Here is a 22,419-nt window from a genome sequence, read left to right on the forward strand (position 1 = left end):
ATTTAGGTTTTAAGTCTCAGTATTCTAATCTTCACTATTTAATTTTGAAGCATTTTAAATGCATGCAAACTAGCAGCAGATGTCAGTGTTTCCATTTTCTGCTTAATTTTAACTATAACTTTTTACAGAGGAGGGCTTAGCCTGCCATGAACAGTGTCTAGGCATTTGCTGTAGTGCGCACAACTTAAAGAACTTGCCCCTCACCCCACCCCCCTCCACAGTGGCTCTGAATTCTCTTGGGGTTGGGGGGGAGGGATTCATTTTAAGATTGTAGCAAAAAAGCAAGAATTCATGATTTTATCATATATGATAGTAATAAGCTTTGAGAGATGTCAGTTTGAGATACTGTGCCCTTTTATTATCTGATAAGTAAACATAAAACAGAGAACATTTTAAAACTAGTATTCAGTTCTTAATTCATCACTGGAGTATTCTGAGCTGGACTCATTATTAGAAACAGGATAAAAACTTTTCTGATTTTGCCTCCTAAACAAATGTTAATTTTGAATTTTCCAAAAACATGTTTTCTAATGACTAAAAAACTAAGGCACCTTCTTCCACATGGAGTAGGAGTGTCCCCACGAGAGTGAACTTGTGTGATTGCGGAGAGTTGGCTTGTCTTCTCAACCGTGGTGTACTTTTCCGTGGATAATTATTAAAATACAGGCAGGACCTTTTTGTTAGTATAGAAGCTCATACTCTGATAAACAGTTCTGTGCATTTTAGTGGACTCACTACTGTAGGAATTAGATTTTGAGGTGTACCCTTTCCATTGATTTTTATCATTTATATATACTCATCTGTTTTGTTTGACTTAAAAAGTATTGAAGCTTACTCTTTCATCACAGTACTATTCAGTTACAAGCAACTGTTTGTAAGTGAAAACCACAGTTATGTGTTTGGGTACATCTGCCCTTTCAGGAACGCAGTGGCAAGCCAGGCCAGCAGCTCGAGCAGATACTTAAGTTTGCCACATAAGAAGTCTTCCCGGAAGGCACCACTCTCAGGCTGACACGTGCCTCTGGTAATGCTTTGGGGATCCTGTAGCTTTGGGTTTAATTCCACTGGTGTCTGGTCATGCTGGCCTGTTGTTTTTCTACTCATCCTGAGCTCCAAGAGAAAGAAGGAGAAAGCAAGCCCTGGCCATGCCTGGTCTTTCCGTGAGGGAGCTCAAGTGTGCCAAGAAGTGGGCTGTTGCAGACTTCTGCTTAGTTTTCGTTCATCAGACCAGGAGACTCTAGACCTGTCACTGGGAGCACGAGTGATTTAGAGACTTATTTGTTCTCTGGGGCTAGGTTAGTGTTGCGCACATTTGCCAGAACAAATGAGTAATCTGTGGTGAAGAGCTGAGAGGGAGAGGCTCAGGCAGAGAGCAGTGTGCCTTACCTCAGGGCCTAAGGACACTGGGTACCAAATACAATAGAAGTCCTTGATTCTTGATTTTCTAGACTCAACTGTGAAGCTTGTTTTTGAGAATATTCTTTCGGACGCCTTTCTCTAGCCTGGCTGTCGTTTTCCAGGTGACTCAGATCTTAGGGTAACAGATACTCTGCTTTGGGAGTCTTCCTTACTGCTAATTGTATCACGGGGAAAAGGTGAACTTGCTCATGCTTAATTTGAAAACCGAAACATATTTGGTGATTTTTTTTTTTTATTTGGTTTGGTTTTTTGTCTTGGTGTTTGTTTATTTGGTTTTTCAAGACAGGGTTTCTCTGTGTAGTCTTGGGCGTCTTGGTCTTGGAATTCACTTTTTAGGGCAGGCTGCCCCCAAACTCACAGAGATCCGACTGCCTTTGCCTCCCAAGTGTTGGGATTAAAGGCATGGGCTGCCCCTGCCTGGCTTAAATTTATTTCATTTTTTAAAAGAAATTTTCTGTCAGCGTGCAGAAGTCTTACTTGTTCTTACTGACAATGAAACTCCAGTAGATGGAGAGGATTCGTTTCCACACATATCAGCAGAGAGCACAGGTGAGCTGGCCGTGATCCAGCTCGCTGGCGAGGCAGCAGTGAGCTTACCGCGCCGACAACTTTCAGGCTTATGCCGTTCTGCAGGACCACATCATTGGAGGAGTTGCTTCGTGCCCCGTTGTTCTTACCCCCTTTGCAGCTATGTATGGAGATACCGTCCTTTCATGCTCAGAGGAAATTTTTTTTCCTTATTGTTGTTCTCTTTCTAACCTGTAATGTCATACAACCAGGTGGTGGTGGGGGGGGGGGTCGTTTGACATCCTCCTTCAGTTTTGAAGCCCTTTGGGGAAAATAGAAACATGACAGTATTTACTAAATTATGGAGTGTATGTAACTAGTGTTAGGTACCTTCTCCTTTTATGTCTAGTGTATACATTGATTTCATGTGTTACTTGACCCCAGATGCCATGTTTAAAGACAGAACTTGAGACCCTCCTGGTAGTACTGCCTCCTGTCTTTTTGTTTTAATATGATTTTATCAAATACTTAAGTTTTAGTCTTTTTGACTTATATATCTTGAAAGCACTGTGCTGCATTTTGTTTATTATAAACTAAGCTTCAGGATTTTTTAAATCTTGACTTCAGTCTAGCCATGGCTTCACTACATAGATGAGGATGTGTTTGTATTGTATTCTTGTTCTGGCCTCCTGAGGTTTCTGACTACTGGTGTCTTCCATCTTACTGTCTTAGCCATGACTCTTTGACCATGTGTGTCTTCCTGTGACTGGGATTTCAGACATTGTGGCCACTTTGTACTCTATTGCTCTGTTCGCTGCAGTGCCCTGTGCCCTGATTCTGCTGTCACTCATGATGAAGCCATTCATGGCTTTTGTCAGTCTCAGGCGCTTGTCTTGGCAACCTTACTCAGTTGGTTACTAAGTGTTTCTAGTTAGCTCCTTGTCCCAGGCCTAGTCTTCTACCCAGTGTAGCTCATACAGTGCTAGGGCCAAGCTCTGATTTTGTGCATGTTAGGCAAGCATTCTAACGATGAAGATGCCTCCTCCAGACTCTAGTGCCAGAGGTCAGTGCTGGGTGGTTTCCTCAATTCTTCTCCTCCTTAATTTTTGAGACAGGGTCTCTCAGTGAGCTCAGAGCTCAATGATTGGCCTTATTGGACATCCAGTGAACTCAGGGGTCTGCTTCCTTGGTGTTAGGGTTATAGCTGAGTGTCACCATACCTGGCCATTACTTTGGTGCCAGCATCCAAACTCAGGTCCTCGTGTTTGCTCAGTATCCACTTTACCCATTGAGGCATCCCTCAGGGCAAACTCTTCCTCAAACTCACTAGCACACAGTTAGCACACAGTAAATACTAGCTCCTCTGTGTCGGTTCCTCTCGTCCTCCTACCCAGGACGTGGTACAGATCAGACCCAGGCCTTATAAATACTACTCATGGGCCTTGCCACCTCCACTCCCAGCTTACGATCTTTAGTTTTACATAGAAGTTTGAGATTTGTCTTAGTTATTTTTTTTTAATTGCTGTGAAGAAACACCATTACTACAGCAACTTTTACAAAAGAAAACATTTAATTGGGGCCTTCTTTACATTTTCGGTGGCTTAGTCTATTCATCATGGTGGGGAGTGTAGCAGCATTCATTGTCCTGGAGCAGTAGCTGATAGCTACATCCTGATCCACAGACAGCAGGCAAGGAGAAACTGGGCGTGGCTTGGGCTCCCAAAGCCCACCCCCAATGACATACTTTCTCTTAAAAGACCACACCTCCCAATTCTTGTAATCCTTTCAAAGAGCTGCACTCCCTGGTGAGCAAGCCTTCAAACATAGGAGCCTGTGGGGCCCATTCGTATTCAGACCATTACAGGACTAGAGATGCGGCTCAGAAGTAGACTACTTACTGTCATGCAGAAGGTCCTGGGCTCAATTTCCTAAAGAACGATCACATAGCTTTGCTCTCTGCAACAGACCTGTTCTCCTTTGCTCTAATGTTAGGACGTGTTAGTAATGGGTTATTACGGACGTTTTGTTGTCTCCTGAGCTTGTTGTCAGCTCTTACTTTTGGCAGTTTTTCTCTTTGTATTCTTTCTCTACTCACTTAAGAATGAAGAATGACTTGATTCTTAAGCAGGCAGAAGTTACTTTGTAGGAATAATGGACACCTTCTCTACTCTGATGTTGGAGTAATGATTTTGTCTTTCACTCTCTGTACCATGTTTTCTCTTTGTCTCCCCAGGAAGAGCACTTGGGCTTAGCTTACTCTATTACTCTATTACTCTATTACTCTATTACTCTATTATTACTCTATTACTCTATTACTCTATTACTCTATTATTACTCTATTACTCTATTACTCTATTACTTGAGTGAGTTCAGTTCTTTTGAACTGTGAGGAGTGAGGAGTGTCAGTCTTTTGTCCAAATGTTATTTTATTTTGCGTTCTGTTTACAGGGTTCAGTTTGACCTGGTAGTTTCCATTTTTCTACCCTTTTCCTCACTTTCTGAATCCTCTTGACTTACATGATTACAAACTGGTGAGTTACTCTTGTTTGACTTCCCATTTCTCTTGACCTTGGACATCTCCTCAAATGGGAGGGTTTTTTTTTTTTTTTTGGAACTATTTTTATATGTAAGCTTCCTAAATCTGGGTTTGGGAAGGGAGTTAGTGTTTGACTGAAATGTCTTTAGCTAATTTGCTAATCAAGCCAAACTCCACTGAGGTTCCGAAAAGTTCTGCTCCACGTGTAATCTACACTCCCACTGAAGTAGTGCAGTCTGCAGCTGAGTCTTTGACGATGAGTTAGTGAACTTGACAGGCTTCCTAGAGTAGAGCCAGGTCATTTGCTGTCTGGCAAATCCTTTCTCATTGTAAAGCAGTGCCCGCGGAAGGGAGGCTTTCCCCTCTATTACAATGGGCGTGTGTTCGTGGTTCCTTGCTGAGCTCTCGCTTCCTTTAATAAAAAGCACAGAGCGTGTGTAATTTCCTGCGCTCTAGGCTCAGTGCACTTATGCTTCTCTGAAAAAAAACTTCTTTATAACAAAATATTTATAAAAAAGGACACATTTTCCTTCTCAAAATCAACCTTCCACTCCCTCCCATCCCTCCAGTCTTCTCATCTTACATATGCGCTGTGTGCTCTCCTGCACAGCCCTGTCTATAGAGTAGAACACAGCAGTTTTAAAAGTTAACAGTGTGTCTTAAAGTTTGTCCTGTTAAGTACCAGCCACCTCATACTGCATTAAAAATGGGGAGAAATGTCCTTTTGAATGTATTACCTTAAAGAAAATTATTAAAATATTAACTCAAGGAAGAAATCAGCAGCAGGACGAAGATGAATGACGTTAAGAGACCTCGAAGTCTGCCATGTGCCAGCAGCAGTGCATTAGGGACAGTGAGTTCACAATCACTGTCAAAGCAACACGATATCATAATGCACCTATGACAGACATAGCCAAGAGCATACAGTGGGTTACACTTTGTTTTACATTTTGAGATGAAGTCTCCTATATAACCTGGACTGTCCTCCTCCTCCTCCTCTTCCCCCCAATGCTTCAATTACAGATGTGTGCCACTAGATCAAGGTACAATGCCCTTATGAATTAAACAAGCTTTAAGAAATAAGAGCTGCCGGGCATGGTGGTGCACGCCTTTAATCCAGCACTCGGGAGGCAGAGGCAGGCGGATTTCTGAGTTCGAGGCCAGCCTGGTCTACAGAGTGAGTTCCGGGATAGCTAGGGCTACACAGAGAAACCCTGTCTTGAAAAACCAAAAAAAAAAAAAAAAAAAAACAAAACCCAAAAAAGAAATAAGAGCTACTGTATATTACTGAAGGGAAACTTCACCATTTAAAAGAATCCAGTGCTCCCTAAATTAATTTTTTTTTAAATGCATGTAATTAAAAGATAAAATGCTACAACCAAGAGAGTTTTCCAAGAAGTATGACCAAATGATTCTAAAATGACTTGAAGGTGCTGATGGGGGTCAGTGGGATTTGTTATAATGTTGTCGTATTGGAATTGGTGTAGCACAGGGTGGAGTACTTGCCTAGCATGGACTTGTATAAACCAGATGTGCTGGCTTATGCCTGTGGTCTCAGCATCCAGGGGGTAGAAACAGGAGGATCAGATACTGAAGCCCACTCTTGATTGCATAGCTGGTTTGAGGGTGTGAGGCCATCCTGGAATACTTAAAACCCTGACTTTAAAAAAAAAAAAAAAGACAAAAATTCAAGTGGGAAGTAAGAAAATATACTTTAAAAAGTAATCAGAGACAAAGCTTTAGACTGGGGAAAGTGTGGATCTATATACCTAGTGCAAAATCCACATCTGTAGCACCTAGATATATTCTAAATCATAGCAAAGAGGCAGTGACCTAGGGGAAGAATGGGCAAAGCACAGTAGATTAGATTATGAAACTTATGGACATTCTCCACCAGTGCCATACCAGTGAGGCAACAGTATGTATGTTATCCTGCACTTTCCTATTGGTTCAGAGGTAGAGTTGGGAAACTTGGCATGGTGTGTACAGTGCTGCTTTTAACCATAGCACATCTACTTAGAAGGTCAATTTGACTTTTTGGGTGGGGTTTGGGCATTGAATTTGGGACAGCATGGGTAGTAGGCCAAGGCTAGGTAGATGTTCTCTGATGGTGTTCAAAATGTTCTACCTCCTGCAGGGCTTTGCCCATGTTCCTAAAGAAGGTGTCGGAATAAATGTTCCTTCTGTCACTCTAGTAATAAAGAAAAGTGGAAACCAGATGCTATTCAGTAAGTTCTAATGGCCTTCCCTGTGCTCTCTACTCAATATTTAACATCTAGAAGTGGCTAGGGAGGGTCTGTATCTTTCTGTAGCAACGCAGAGGAATCCTAAACAGTTTCACATGGAAGAAGAAACGTACAGACAGTGTTTGGGAGCAAAAGCATTTCCTTCCATCTCACAGTCAGTGTGATTGCTATTGTATTCTTGTCTGATGTTTTGTGCCTGGTAAGAGGGAAAAGCCTCCTGAGAGAGGAGTCTCTGGAGAGCTGGTCTTGTAACTGTGACCTTTATTGCGTTCCCATCAATAACACATTTGACATTATATATTTTGACATTTACTAAGTCTGGGTGACTTAATGTAGACATTTATATGTTTGCACATTTCAAAATTAAAACATTTCCTGTAAAGTCTAGAATGGCACTCTTCAGCTACACTCATTGGAGAGAACGAAGCGAGGGCCACCAATGTCTGGGTTCCTAGGCCACTTCTAATAGGCATCTCCCTTCCCTGTCTGTCATTGTTACTGACAAAAGATACAAATATTCAAAGCCAGGTAAAAGGAAAAGAAATAGGATGCTAGAATTATCAACAGTTTTGTTTGTCACTAATTTCATAGTGATGAAGTCTTAACCCTGAGTGGGTTTAGAGATTGCAGAAAGCAGTGACCCCTACTCCACAGGATTGGAGGTCCGAGTCTTGGGAAGATCACACTGATGTGGGGTGGATCATAGATAAGGGCCGAGGTCACTTCCCAGTGTGAACTTGAGTCTGCAGCCGTGGAGGAATTCTACCAAGCCTTGTGGAGCTCACTTCCAGAGAGACATGGGCTGTGCATCCTGGCGTTGTGCACGTCCAAGCATAGAAAGGAAGCCCTTTTATCCAGCTGAATCAGCGAAAGAGTTTACAAATCATAGTTACTGACTTGACAGTTCATTGGGAAGTCTGTAGGACTTGGAAGCAGACAAGGACAAGCAGAAGACAGCAGGCTAGGCAGATGAGACCTTACTTCTCTGTCACAGAGGGAGGGTGATGCTGCCACCCAACATTGGAGGTTAGTCGCTGCACTGGCCAGCAGACCTTTGCCACAGCTGCTGCTAGCTTCTTTGGACAGGGTCAGATGCATGGCTTCTTGCCCTGTAGATGCTTCAACTTAGAGGCTGTGTCCTTTAAATAGGAATGGCTGCATTAGGTATCTACATGGCATTTTTAGTTTCAAACTGGGAAAACAGATTTTATTTGGATAAGGAAATGTTCTAGATATACAGAACCCAGAAACCAAGCAATACTAGAAGTCATTATTGTAATCTTGATGTCATTTTCCCCAAGCAAACAACTGAGTCCCCCATCCATTTTCTTACACTGAATGAGTGGTTTGGGTTTGAACAGACCCTGGTCCCACGTAGAGGTTTATCCTGTTATTTTAAAACATCAAAAGTAGCCTGTCCTAGCATATGAAAAGAAGTCTTCATGTGAAAGATGTTGGTCAAAAAAGCCAGAAGGAAAGTAAACAGGTCAAACATAGATGCTTATGGTGATAAGCCCTGAAAGTGGGTTTATCTGAAGGGTGACAGAAGTACTAAAACCAAGAATAATCATTTAATTAGAAGAAATAGAACATAGAAATATTCAAAATGAGCCCAAAATCATTACAAAATATTATTTTAGATGGAAAATGAAATTGAAAAATGTCCACCAAATTTAAAATAACACACACACACACACACACACACACACACACACACACACACACACAGAGTGGAAGGCCAGGGAAGAGAGATTGGAGACTGTCCTGGGTGCCAGGTATCGTACACTTAAAACATTTCTAGGAAAGAGAAGAAAGATTGGGAAGGAAAGGAAGTTAACTTTCAAGATATAAAATGAAAGTTCACACACCTAGGACATATTTGCCCAAAGGATGTCTGAAACAAGGGCTGTAAAAAGGATAACTCTTGTAGCGGCCACCCGAACCTCAGAATTCCAGAACAGGGATCCGAGTCCACCTTTCTGATTGAACAGGTAGAAAACAATAGTAAGGGTTTTTGTTGTTGTTGTTAGTTTTGTGTTGCTTTATTCACTTTAGAAAGAAACTAAGCAAATGGATAGAAAAAAGTAGACATTAAGTCAATGAAAAACAAAGCAAACAATTGAATGAACAAAGTGATGCTGGACCCCTACCCTCTGCCATGTGATGTAGCTCCCACTCTAACAGCGGGAGGCAGGAAGAGTGAAGGGTGCCTGGGAGAGTCCAAGGGCAGGGCTCTGGGTGCTTCCTGCAGCTACAGACCCACCCATCAAGCACCTGAAGCCCACCTGGCCGGACTGCAAACCTCTACAGGAAAAAAGGAAGGAAGGAAAAGAAAGAAACAGTTATTAAGTCTGGGAAAACCTATAAACCTATAACCTATAAACAAGGGAGCAAACATAGTTATAAAAATATAAGTCCTGATAAATAGCTATGAAGTAGATATATAAACAAATATATGGGGATATAAACTAAACAACATACACAGAATGTAGGTAGATGGGGAGATGAATAATGGAGGTGTGTTAATTTCTCACTTCCTCAACTTCAAATGGGTAATAACTAAGATGATCAGCAGGAAACGCATTGGGAGCCTGTCACTTAGGAAGATGATCACAAAGAAATGCATTGGGAGCCTGTCACTTAGGAATTTGAAATGCCATGGGAAACTGAGTCTGGGGTTAGTGTGTTTGCTCTAACGTGGAGAAGATTGAAACATTGATTTACTTTCCTCCTCATTTGCCCATGGTCCTAGGCCTTCAGTGTATGTCTATAGAAAGCTTCACAAGACAGAAAATTAAACACCAAGTAAGCGTGGCAGTGGTAGGTAGGTAGCCTTTCTAAGATCTGAGATTGGTTCCTTACCTGTTGCAGTGCTAAGGTGCACTTCCCGTTCTAAGCATCTGCTGCAGACTTAGCATCTGAAAACTAAGGCACAGTACTGCATGGAGGTGCTTGCACAATGCTGGGCCTTGGACTAGAAAACCTGAAACTGTTGGGGTGGGTCCTGGATGACTGATGGAGACACAGGAAGCATTGGGGACAAGATCAAGGACAAGATCAGCAGATCAAACTCCCAGGACCTGCCAAGGTAGGAACAATGTCCAGGAGCTGGCTTTGGAAACTACTTTTGTTTTAGACAGCCATAAGCTTCCGGGGCTCCCAGCTTGAGCAGACCTAGCCACTCTTCTCTCTTCTCGCCTCTTCACTCATCTCCTTTGCCCCAGCAGTGTGAGAATGCCTGTCTGCTTTAATTGTACCATCATTAACTGAGCACTGGCTTTCCTAGACGTTTTCCTAATAGGTGTTAAATGATGTTGTGTTGATTTCCCTGTCTTTGCTTATTATAGCCATAGTCTCAGTAAAAATAGACAGGCCTTGACTTTGTGTTCTGTTAAAGAAATTTTCTTACTTCAGCACAATCTCTTTTAAACTTGTTTTAACTGCTGTTTTTCAAGAAAACTTCCACAAACAACAACAACAAAACAGCTTTTCAGTAGCCCTTATGTTAAAGGCTGTGACATTAAAGGTGATGATAACACACAGTGAGATCAGGGTCTCTCTCAAGTAGAAACTTTGGTTTCTAATGTAATGATCTTGATTTTTGTGAGGTTTTTTTTTTTCCATAAAAAATAATCCTAAGTTCTTATGGTCCCTCACAAGGACTGTAAAAAAAGTAGCTTTCTGAAGGAGTATATGTCCGAGTGCTGTGTGCATAGGTGTGAGATAAGCAAGGGATAAGGTGCTTAAGCCGAGTGCAACATCCCCCACTCCCTCCAAGTTCAAAGTTCAGGGATGGTGGGACCATGGAGAGACTGGCTTTAGCTGTGGATATTGGTCTTGCATTTGGGCAATTCTGGTTTGTCCCTAAGGCTGTTGTGCCCATTAAGAGAATGGAAATGTTGTGCTCATAGGCACTTCTGAACCAGAACCTGTGAGCAGGCAAGCGATCAGATTTCCAGCTTTACTGCCAACACGCTTACTCCTTATTTGGAGGGCAGGAGTGGTCATGAGATTTGAACCACTCCTGTGTGTGCTGAGCACATCCTGACTAAGCCGTGCTCTATCCCTACTTCAGGAGCAGACTTGACATTCCAAATGGGCAGTCACTATCTTTTTGCCACGGAAATCAAAAGGAGGTGAGCGAGAACTTAAGGACTGTGTTAGCAGGTTTTATTCTAAATACTTGATTGGTGATTGTTTACGTTTTACTTCATTGGTTTTTCGCCCCCTAATTATAAATTAAAGCTGAAATAAAGAAATCAAGAATTTTAAGTTTGAAGGAACAGATAAAAACTCAAGATTTTACATAATGCATATCTTTGTATATGCATATAATTCGTTTAAAAAGCAAAAAACAAGGCATTTCATTAATTTCTGTCTTATTTTGGGGGGCCAGGTGGCCAGAATAAGTAGTATATAAGGCTCCTTCTTGTTTACAGAGCCAGGCTCTATATAAAAGTTGATCAGTGACATGGGAAGTTGTTGGACCAAGTTCCAGATTGGGAGCTGGTGGTGGCTTCTCTGCCTCTTCAGACAGCGGCCCTCCTTGCTGGTTGTCTGCTTTGCTGGAGCTCTAAGTGCACAGGTCCTGTCAGCAGTGAGCAGGCCGCTGCATTTGGCTCTTTTCTGTTCTTGCCACTTGGTGTCTTACATGTGCACCCGTCTCACTCACACTGTGGAAAATACACAGACAGTCCTGAGTGGCTGCGGTGAGGTTAGGGCTGGGGTGTCTTAAAGAAGGTACATAACCGGCTGGTGCCGGGGGCATGCGCACAGCTCCGGGTTTGCTTTTCAGAACTTAGTAAAACCAGGTGTGCTGACACGTAACTGCAATTCTAGCTCTGGGGAGGTGAAGGATGGAGAATCTGAAATTCAAGGTTATCCTCAGCTCCATGGCCAGGTCAAGGCCAGCTTGGAATGCATGAGACTCTGTCTTAACTTTTCTTTAAAAAAAAAAAAAAAAGAAACATATAATTGGTTGATTTCAAACAAACAAACAAACTTGAAAAGTCAGGACAACAAAGATGTGACTTTTATAATTGAGGATAAAAGGTCACAATTATTTGCCAGTCATTGATTTGAACTTGCCTCTCATTTCTGTGCTGGATTAAGCCCTCCGCTGTCACTGACCCATGACACTGTCCCAGTGGACTTTCCCAGAGTTTGGATCGCTGAACTTGCTCTGCATTAGTAGGCGTTTCCCTGGGACAGTGTCAGCCAGTTTTAAGTAGGCCATTTACAGCTTTTTTAAAGGATTGATTCACTTGTGTCTGTTTTCATGTTCTTTGATGGCGAGAGGGCCAGGGGGAGATGAGCGGGTGTCAGCCTTCCTTTCCTACTCACATGACATTTGTGAAGCGGAGAGCTGAAACTGAAGCCCCTGTGAGCTCTATGGTCGTGCGTGACGCCTGAACTCAGGGCTGGAACTGTGCTCTCTTGTTGTATCAACCTAATAACTGCCCACACTACTCCAGCCCTCTCCGAATTTCACCTGGGATCCTCTGGCCTCTATTTCTAGCCCTTAGTTTTCAAGAATACAGGTCACCAGGGAGGAAATGCCCAAACATGTAGAGTTAATTATGGGATTCCAGAGTGGAGGAGCCTACTGCAAGGAGCAGGGCTTGGGGATTAGACTATAGAGGCAACAGAGCCCCCATCCCTTCTACACTGCAGGGTGTCTTTGAGAAATGCAGAGGTATCTCTTGACACGGCTCCAGTGTTATTAGAAAAGTATGTTCTGGAAGGGCAGCTCCAATAAGCAGTGAGGCATGAGGTCTGTTCATAGGCGGGCTCTGCCTGGCTATTTAACCTTTATGGGTTTCTGCTTTCTGGCCCTGAGCTTCCTCATGTGGGGAATCTAGTTCTCACCAAGGTCGTCTTCACGGAAACTGACAGTTCTGTGTTTGGACCGTTGCCTTAGTAACTCAAGCCCAGTCATCTGGTAGTTCTTAGTGACGTGGCACCTTACCCATTTCCTGCAGCCTAGTGAAGGAAGCCATGTGGAGGGAGCCTCTGCTTAGCCCTGCCTTTCAGGCCGACTTTAGGCCGAGATGGACCTGGTAGCTGTTGAGATGCTCTGAAGGGTCCCAGATTGACCCTGAAGGCTCACCAGTGCATGTTTAGAAGCCGCTGCCACTGTTTATTATTTTCCTCCTGGATGCATTTCTAGTAGACCCAGGGCCTGGGGTAGACTTAAGAAGTGACATGGACTGTACAGGGAGGCCTTTTTCTTCTGTATTAGCTAATTATTCATTCTTTAACTGCCAGCACAGACGTGTTGAGTGTGTGCCCACTTCATAGAAAGCACCTGTGTTGCACACAGCCCGCTTACCTTGTGTTGCTGGGTGTGATGTTTCCCTTCTGAACTGTTTCTCTGTTTGTGGAGTCTGAGATCCTCAACTCACTGGCTGCTTATGAGGACTGAGACATATGACAGAGTCCCTCCATATAGAGCCTTTAGTCACAGCTTGTGTGTGGGCATCCAGATGCAGTGATGAATAGATCGGACTGTCTGCAGTCTGTTTGAGGAAGTGCTACTAACAGGGAGGGAGGGATTCCATGTGTCTATCCGGATGGAGGCTTTTCTTTTAGAGTCGTCCTTAGGTGATGTTCTAGAATCCCGAGTGCACTGTAGGAGCTGCTGCTGTTAATTCTTGAGGCACGCTGATTTGGTTTTGAGTCGTGCTTAGAACAGACTGTTCTTCTTGCTGCCCCTTGACTCTTCAAGCTAACTGTGGTGTACTTTTTCAAGTGCACTTTGTTAAATTGTCTTCAGAACATATAATGTTCAAAAAAAAAAAAAACCGATCATGCTCTTAACAAAGCCATTTTGAGGCTCCTTTCTTGAGCTGTCTGGTTTCTACACATCACTTTTCTCTTCCCTCATCTAGATAGCTGCAGGGATCTGAGGCTGGAATGTGCCTTTCTGTGCAGGAGGGTGGGTCCTAGCTAACAAGCTGGCAGCCTGTAGCAGCTTTCCTCCTGAGGCTGATTCCTCTGAGAGTTCTTATTAGCATTCATTAATCAGTGGGTGCTGGGAGGGAAAGCATTTCCGCCAGGTCACACCAGCACCTTTGACTATGCTGCTAGTCTCCTTGGCTCCTACCTGCACTGCCAGTGCCTGGTGCTCTTCAGTGCTGCTCTCCAGAAAGCTGCTCTTCGAGGCCACAGTGACATCATTTAGCTGAAAGCTCTAGAGAAGGAGAGTGGTGACAAGGACAGATTCAACCCAAGGAAGGGGCCACCTGTGTTTGTTTGCCAGCTTTGTCTGATTTCTGGGGTCACTAAAGTCTTGGGAGGGGTCGAAGTGGAGACACTGGTTGTGAAGGGACTCAACGTCAAAATGAAATCTAAAGAAAACATTTGTCAGTGAGGAAAAGATTAGCTAAGCTAGTCGTCTCCATGTAGCCTTTATTCGGATACTGTAAACATCTCTTTTCTAAAGTGGCCGGGCTCTCTTAACCCTCTTCCAGTTCATTGTAATTGGAAGATTTCGCACAAGGACATCTCATGGAAGCACTTGATCTGTTCAGTTTTGACTTGTTCACTGATTTGAAGATGGAGGATTAACACAGGGCTGTGTTTTATCATTATTATTTGAAGGTCTGTTCATTGCCCTACATTCCCAGATCACGTTCTGTGTTTTTAGCAACAAATTTATGTTTTTCTAATAAGTTTTGTTCTGATTGTAGATGGTAACACTTGCTCATTTTAGAAGATAAAAAACTAAAGCCTCGAGTTAGAATCCAAAGATAGACATAAATCCTCTGGTAAGCTTGCTCTGTATGTGTGTGTGTGCGCGTGTGTGCACGCGCTCTCAAGCGAGAGGCAGGCAGGCAGGCAGACAGACAGACAGACAGACACTGGGTTACTTTAGGCTTCGGTGTGTTGATGAGTCTGATCAGATTAAGAAGCTTCTTAGAACCAAATGTGGTGATGTAATACCTGTAACCACCACACGTGGGAGGCAGAGGAAGGAAAATCATGAGTTCAAGTCCAGCCTCAGCCAAGAGTAATTTTTAAAACAAGCTGGGCTATATAAGATCCTGTTACAAAAAAAGAAAAAAGCAAGGAAGGAAAATCTGTTGGTTTAGATAGAGTCAGTAGTGACTTTTGATCTATAAATCTCTAAGTTTCAACAAGGTTTATGGATGATGATGTCCTGAGAGAGATCATAGTATCCCTGCCTTACTTGCTTCTAGAACTCTTCTGTGGATAAATAACTAGATCTGAGCACAGTTGAAGAAACCATGACAAGAATTTCCTGCTGAGCACCTACCCTGGGATCTCGGGCTGCCCCACACCACCTTTCTCACTCTTCCTAGGTTGTCCTGGGAGATCACTGGGTCGTCTTCAACCATCCCTATTTGGCTGTAGCACTGGAGAGCTGTAAAGTACACCCTGGGATGCTGCAGCCTCTGGTACCCACCCCGCCCACTGTACATTCTCCTGGGGGACCCCTGCCTGGGCACAGGGGAAGTTGTAGTGCTGCTCTGTTTATGTAGTTCCTTGAGATCTATACTGTCCTTCACTGTTCATTTATTTCTCTGCTTGGTAGTAATTAATTGTAAAAATTACAAAGAAGGATGATAGCAAGTGTCATGGCCAGAAATTTAGAGCTCATAGCTGAGAGGTAGGTAGTTAATTCCAGGTCAGCCGAATAGCCTGTCTAGTGTAGTATTGCTAGCGTACCTGTCTCCGTGCATACTGCCTACCCACAGAGCTGAGCCGTCACAGGGCCTGCTTCCCACAGTAATGTCTGTATTCTGCTGCGCCCGTGCCTTTGGCCTCACCCTGAAACACTCGCTGTTCATCACGCCTTGCAAGGAACAGTGTGAAACTGAATCAGGTTCACTAGGTTTGTTTTTGTTGTTGTTTTTTTTTTTTGTTTGTTTGCTTGGGTTTTTTGTTGTTGTTTTGTTTTGTTTCGTTTTGAGATGGGGTTTCTCTGTGTAGCCCTGGCTGTCCTGGAACTCACTCTGTAGACCAGGCTGGTCTTGAACTCAGAGAACCACCTGCCTGTGCCTCTCAAGTGTTAGGATTAAAGGTGTGTACCACCACTGTCTGGCAAGTTCACTAGCTTTAAATGGAACTGAATAGACAACTGGGGAGGTGTCTCAAGGGGTAAGGTGCGTGCTGTACACATGTGAGGACTCCCGAGTTCAGATCCCCAGCACCCATTCAAGCATCTAGCAAGCATGGCATGTGTTAGCAAAGTCAGTCACATAGGCAGGCTCCTCTGGAAGAGGTGGTTGTCAGCAGAGGGAGGTAATTGTGTAGAGCTTAGGTGATGAGGACTTTCCCCTGGGAGAGCTGAGCTCTGGGCTAACTGATGGGATTAGGAGTCTGACTAAGTGGATCCTGTGGAAGTACACGGTATGGTGAGCTGTGAGAGTAAACAGGAGCAGGAAAGGTTTTTCTGATGCCCGCTCTTTCCACATGCGCAGCTGCAGTGCTCTGCTGCCATATCCCATCTACCTCGTTGGGCTGACCATATCCGACCATGTCTGGACAGGTCTGGTTAGGTTTGCTTCTGTTGTTAATGATTGTCAGCATGTTTGCTATCGAGACCCACTCGTGAGGAACAGGTGCAGTGTTATTGATCTGCGTGGAGAGACAGCCTGAGTTTTAGCTGGTAGCTTAATAAGCATCTTTATTTCTATATTGCTCATCAGTGGCCAAAACTTATATTGCATCTCAAAGGGAGTTGATGTTGGAAAGAAAGAAAGAAAGAAAGAAAGAAAGAAAGAAAGAAAGAAAGAAAGAAAGAAGGTGGGAGGGAGCAAGGAAGAGTGAGGAAGGGGTGGGGTCGGACCATTACAGCTGAAGAGAATATTGCCAGTAACTCCGTTCACATCTTTAGCTTTGGGCTGTCAAACCATGTTCTTTCTCCCCGTGTGCTCATCTGTATTTTGAAATAAAAAGAATTATCATAATAAGACTAAATTGCTAAGAAATTTTCATATTAAGAGTATATTAAACCATAACAAGGGGAGCTGGAGAGATAGTTAAGTGGTTAGAACACTCACTCTTACAGAGGACCTGGGATTGGTTCTCAGCACCCGTGTGGAAGCTCTCAGCTCTCTGTGACTCTACTTACAAGGAATCTAATGCATCCTGGGACTCATGCAGTGTGTGTGTGTGTGTGTGTGTGTGTGTATGTATGCGTATATATGCATACACAAAGGAAAAACATTCATTTGCACAAGTAATCTTTAAAAAAGTAAGAAAGCAAAATGATATAGAAAAGAAACTATTGATGATGGAAATAGGACATTTGCAGGTTGGTTCTGTTTACTGTGTCTCAGGTCTAGCTTTTAGTTTACTCCTATAATGAATATAACCTCACCTGTCTTTAAAAAGGTTTGCAAGCAGAGTTTGGTGGTGATTGCCTATAATCTAAGCACCTGGGGAAAGCTGAGGCGAAGGGCCTGGAGTTGAAGGGTAGCCAAGACTACAGAGTAAGACCCTGCCTCAAAAGCAAAGGGTTGGGGAGGGGTCGGCTGCGCTAAATCATTTTCTAAGAGGAATTGAGATGTGCTAAGAGTGAGCTTTGGTCACGTAGGACTGGTGATTTCGAGGATGAACGTTGTAGAAATGGGATGAAGATGGTTTATTTGGGTTTCTGTAGGTCTGTGAGACTATTGAAAACATCTTTGACTTTTAGGAATTACTTTTTTTCTAGTATAAGAATTCTTTATGCTAGTATATTATTTCCTTGAAAGCTACTTTATTGAGTTCTCCTCTTTGCTGTTATTTAAGCAGGGCAGGTGCTCACATCGGTCCAGTGGATTAGGTTGCCCTTCCATTTTATAAGCGCTGCTTCTTTAACCAGTGTGGCCGCCCGTGCTGGCTCTGCCCGGCTGCTGCTGTGAGCAACAGTTAGCTCTGTGTTGTGTTTAAAGACTTGCAGTTGGAAGAGCAGCATGTGAAGTTCTGGAATGTAAAGGAAATCATAACACTCTGACTGTAGAAGTATCTAGAAAGCTTAAAGCCAGATTTAATTAGATAGCAGTGCAAACCCATTGTCCTTTTCACAGAACATGGGGCAGAGGAGTGTGAGGGAAAACGATGGGCGTTTATCTGCCCAGCTGACCAGACCTACTCTGCAAGAGCCTTGCATCCTGCAGGCAGGGAGCATTTTTGAAACACCCCTAAATGTTCCAGCTTTAAATAGCAACGAGTTTCCTAAACTGATTCTGCGTGCTGCTGGAGAAATGAAAGCCGGCTGCCTTGGAGGCAGGAAGCCGACTAGCGAGATGCTTAATTATCGTGGAAGTAAGTGCTTGTTACCATTGAGTGCAGCATGCAGTGTGCGGTCCTCCTCGGTGTCAGAGAGTGATTTGTAGACAATGCCGCCCTGTCAGCTCCGTGCTGCTTCAGCAGCATCTTTCCAAACATGTATCTGGCAAGAATGTAAAGGCTACCTCTTGTGTAATTCGTGGAATGCTGGAAAAGGATCCTCTGCCTCTCTCCTCAGGATGTGCGCACCCATGCAGGATTCTGTGCTCAGGCTCTGTGCCTGCTGCCTCCTGCCTGATGAGCTTGGGAGGAAGTTCGTCTTCCTGTCCGTCACCTGGGAAGGATGGTAACCGTTCTCTGTAATCTGGTGGAGGATATGGAGCCAGCTGCCCTGAGCAGTATTTTGTTTCTGTTGTTGTCGTCGTTGTGGTCGTCTTCATAAATTAGCACTGATCGGGTGGAGGAGGCTGCTCTGCTTAAGGAACTGCAGGCATTTTGTGAATTAGTGAAAGACTTCCAGCTCTGAGAGTAGATGAAAGTCAGGCGAGCTTGGGAAAAGGTGGCTGTGAGTGCCGGGCTTCCTCTGCAGTGTTCTCTGTGTGGGTAAGTAAGACCTCAGGTACTCTGGCTCCAGGAAAGAGCGCTCGCTTTCTGTGTGCTCTGTGTATTTGCTCTTGCCGACTATGACAAGCTTTTGTAGGGAAATAAGTATCAATTTGAAAAATGAAACGTTTTAAAAAGTGAGTGTTGTAGCATAATCAATAAAGTCTTGTTCAGTTTTTAGTGTTCTCAGACTGCCCCCCTGCATTGCTCTAATTATCTGATTAGGTTGGTCAAACTTGTGGTCAGCACAGTGGCATGATGTCTCCATTCTTAGAGGTCCGGGTGCCGAAGTCTGTACTTCCCTCCCAGCTTAGGAAACAATTCAGCTAAACAGAAGTAGTCATAGCGCCTCTTTCAATGTTAACTGATGGGTTCTATTTACTTTTTTGTTTTTCCTTTTATATCTGCTTTATTAAAAATGTGGATTTTAGATCCGTGTGCCACAATTCAGTATTGAGTCTCCTTTTCATGTGCCGGATTTTGACTGGTGCATATTTATTTTTAGGTATACTTGTCAAGTGCTAATTTCATGTTGTCCTCCTCTCTTTAGGGGAAGCATGGGATTCTGGTGACCACAGAGCCCCAGTGATGCAAGTTCTTTTCAGTCTTTCCTGAAGGAAGCCTGCTGTTAGAGTGAGGCACAGGAACTGTGGTGGATTACAATGTTTGGAAGATCTGGGTTCTCAGTCCTCTGAAAACAAGGCATCATTTAACCTTTTAAATGAAAAGGCTTAAGATCTCAACACTACTGCTGTATTTTCTGGAAGCCATTCTCTAAAGCAGAAGTGCATATTTAAAATGCAAACATGGTGATCCTTTCTGCAGGGATTTAAGTGATCGCTTTTTACATCATGACCAGTTTGAAGCGGTCACAGACGGAAAGGCCTGTCACTGCTGACAGAGCCTCTGTTGTCAGCACAGATGGAGCCCCCAAAGTTCACACCGATGACTTCTACATGCGTCGCTTCCGCTCTCAGAATGGCAGCCTAGGATCATCAGTCATGGCTGCAGTGGGGCCCCCTCGAAGTGAAGGTCCTCACCATATCACCTCAACACCCGGGGTCCCCAAGATGGGGGTTAGGGCAAGAATAGCAGATTGGCCTCCGAGAAAGGAAAATGTAAAAGAATCCAGCCGTTCAAGCCAGGAAATAGAAACCTCAAGTTGCCTTGAGAGCCTGTCCTCCAAAGGCAGTCCTGTGAGTCAGGGGAGTTCTGTTAGCCTCAATTCCAATGACTCAGCCATGCTGAAGAGCATACAGAACACCCTGAAGAACAAGACAGGGCCAGCGGAGAGCATGGACTCCAGATTCCTCATGCCTGAAGCCTACCCCAGTTCCCCCAGGAAAGCCCTTCGCAGAATTCGGCAGCGCAGCAACAGTGATATCACCATAAGTGAGCTTGATGTGGATAGCTTTGATGAATGTATCTCCCCAACCTACAAGTCGGGGCCATCACTGCACAGGGAATATGGCAGCACATCTTCAATCGACAAGCAGGGAACATCCGGAGACAGCTTCTTCGATTTGTTAAAGGGCTATAAAGATGACAGATCTGACCGAGGTCCAACTCCAACCAAACTCAGTGACTTCCTCATCACTGGTGGGGGCAAGGGTTCTGGTTTCTCCTTGGATGTGATCGATGGACCCATCTCACAGAGAGAGAACCTCAGGCTTTTCAAGGAAAGGGAAAAACCACTCAAGCGACGCTCTAAGTCTGAGACTGGAGACTCGTCCATTTTTCGTAAATTGCGCAATGCCAAAGGTGAAGAACTCGGGAAATCATCAGACCTTGAAGACAACAGATCAGAAGATTCTGTGAGGCCCTGGACATGTCCAAAGTGCTTTGCCCACTATGATGTCCAGAGCATATTGTTTGACTTGAATGAAGCCATTATGAACAGACATAATGTGATTAAGAGGAGAAACACCACAACAGGCGCTTCGGCGGCTGCGGTGGCATCCTTGGTCTCCGGACCTCTGTCTCACTCAGCCAGCTTCAGCTCTCCCATGGGCAGCACAGAGGACCTCAACTCCAAAGGAAGCCTTGGCATGGACCAGGGAGATGACAAGAGCAATGAACTCGTCATGAGCTGTCCGTATTTTCGGAATGAGATTGGGGGAGAAGGTGAGAGGAAGATCAGCCTGTCCAAGTCGAATTCTGGCTCATTTAGTGGGTGTGAGAGCACATCCTTTGAGTCTGCCCTCAGCTCTCACTGCACCAACGCGGGCGTGGCAGTTCTCGAAGTGCCCAAGGAAAGCTTGATGCTGCATCTGGACAGAGTGAAAAGGTACACGGTGGAACACGTGGATCTTGGCGCATACTATTACAGGAAGTTCTTCTACCAGAAGGGTGAGTGGATGCTTAGTTTTAATTTTTTATTTTTTATTTTGCTCTACTCATGGGAAAAAAACGACTGTGTAGTATACTGAGTGGTTTAGCAGTGACCTGAGAGGACTGTGAATCTCTGTCTTTCATGATGATAATAGAGTGTTTCTGTAGGCTTTGTTGTGATTCATTTCTTTGTATTTTGGATGTTCTTTTCCCCTTTTAGGTATTGAAATCTCTTAAAATTAAATATTTGTGTTTCTTTTTTAAGTTAAAATCTATTTGATTTAGTGAGTAAAATTAAACTCTGTTTTGTTGACTTGCTATGTCATCTTTAGGGGCAACTATGTAAAGTTGAAATCTGATAGATAAAGCTTTTTAAAATTACAACACAATTTCAGTGCTGTCCTCTACTTTTTAGCACTTTTTTTTTTTTTGCCTTCTGAGTCTTTTTATTAAAGTTATAATATATTTCTGTCCCTCTCACAGGACCTCTGGTAAAAACACATTGCCTTATTTGATGAAAATCTCAGAACAGTGAGTCTCAGGCAAGGCTTGAGTGTAGGCCTTCAGTTTGAGTAGAAAAGGCACTAAAGTGGAGAAATGCCTTGAACATTTAATGTATTGTGACCTCTTTTCTAGCCTTTCTTGGAGATGGTAGGCTAAAGTGAGGCGCGCCAGTCTAAGATTGTATCATCTTATTTTGTACTTTAAAGAGAAGCAATTATCAAACACCTTATCAATTTTCTAGTGTTTTTTGAACAGCATTAAAATTGAGGACTGCATCTGTCCTGTAGGCACCCAACTAGCAGCATGGTGATCACTGTACACTGTAGTTCCTGGGGTAGACCAGCAGTCTCTGCAGCCAGGCGACGTGCTCTGTGCTGGGAAGCTTCTTGGCTTTGCATCTTCTCCAGTGAGGTTGCGCTTACACTACACTACTCTTGCAGCGCTTGAGACGCTACTTAGATTTATTCTCCTGCTGGCTTTATGAGATTACTCACTCTAGAATCTTAATGTTTTTAAGATTATTGAGGGATAGGTTCGCTGGTTCCCTCTTATTCTCGTGTCTACAGCATGGCTTCTAGAATCAGTAGACTGGAAATCCCAGTTTCATTTTTAAAGTGATTTTTCTAGAGGTCAGATTTTATAAATGGTCTTTCTCTTGCATGTGAGAGCAGAGGATTCCTCAAACTCACCAACTTTGCATTTAGGGACTGATGGTTCTTTGTAAAGATGGACACTCCATGCCCTGTAAGATTAGAATCCGTGCCTTCCACATCCTAGAGGCCACTGAGTTTTCTCCTTGGCCCTTCACACCAGTGAACACACACTAAAATATATCTGATACTGCCAGGTGTTTCTTTGGGGATAAATTGCCTCTGACTGAGAATTCTTGCTCTGTATTGCCTCAGAACTCTTCCAAGCTTTCCTGAGGGGTTCACACGTCTCTGAGAAGCCATCTTGTTCCACCTGTCATTGCCACCAACTTTGAGTCTAGCATACAAGGGAACAGACGTTATCTTATTTATGCACTAGGAT

At 43.7% G+C, this 22,419-nt stretch overlaps 1 protein-coding gene across 11 annotated transcripts in view; it reads left to right on the top strand.

Moving 5' to 3' along the window:
• The window catches only part of Sipa1l1 (signal induced proliferation associated 1 like 1), a 275,601-nt gene that overhangs the window by 145,016 nt on the left and 108,166 nt on the right, over positions 1-22,419 (top strand). For 10 of the 11 annotated variants that reach the window (XM_029484700.2, XM_029484698.2, XM_021178588.3 and 7 more), the window contains one exon: positions 19,103-20,901. In XM_029484700.2, coding sequence (XP_029340560.1) covers positions 19,404-20,901 — 1,498 coding nt within the window. In that variant the 5' untranslated portion in view covers positions 19,103-19,403. Of the gene's footprint in view, positions 1-18,533; positions 18,553-19,102; positions 20,902-22,419 lie in introns of those variants that run through there. The other variant, XM_085830527.1, reaches the window with a different exon arrangement.

The sequence above is a fragment of the Mus caroli genome, unplaced genomic scaffold (assembly GCF_978045245.1).
Source record: "Mus caroli unplaced genomic scaffold, Mus_caroli_1 scaffold_14, whole genome shotgun sequence".
Lineage (NCBI taxonomy): Eukaryota > Metazoa > Chordata > Mammalia > Rodentia > Muridae > Mus > Mus caroli.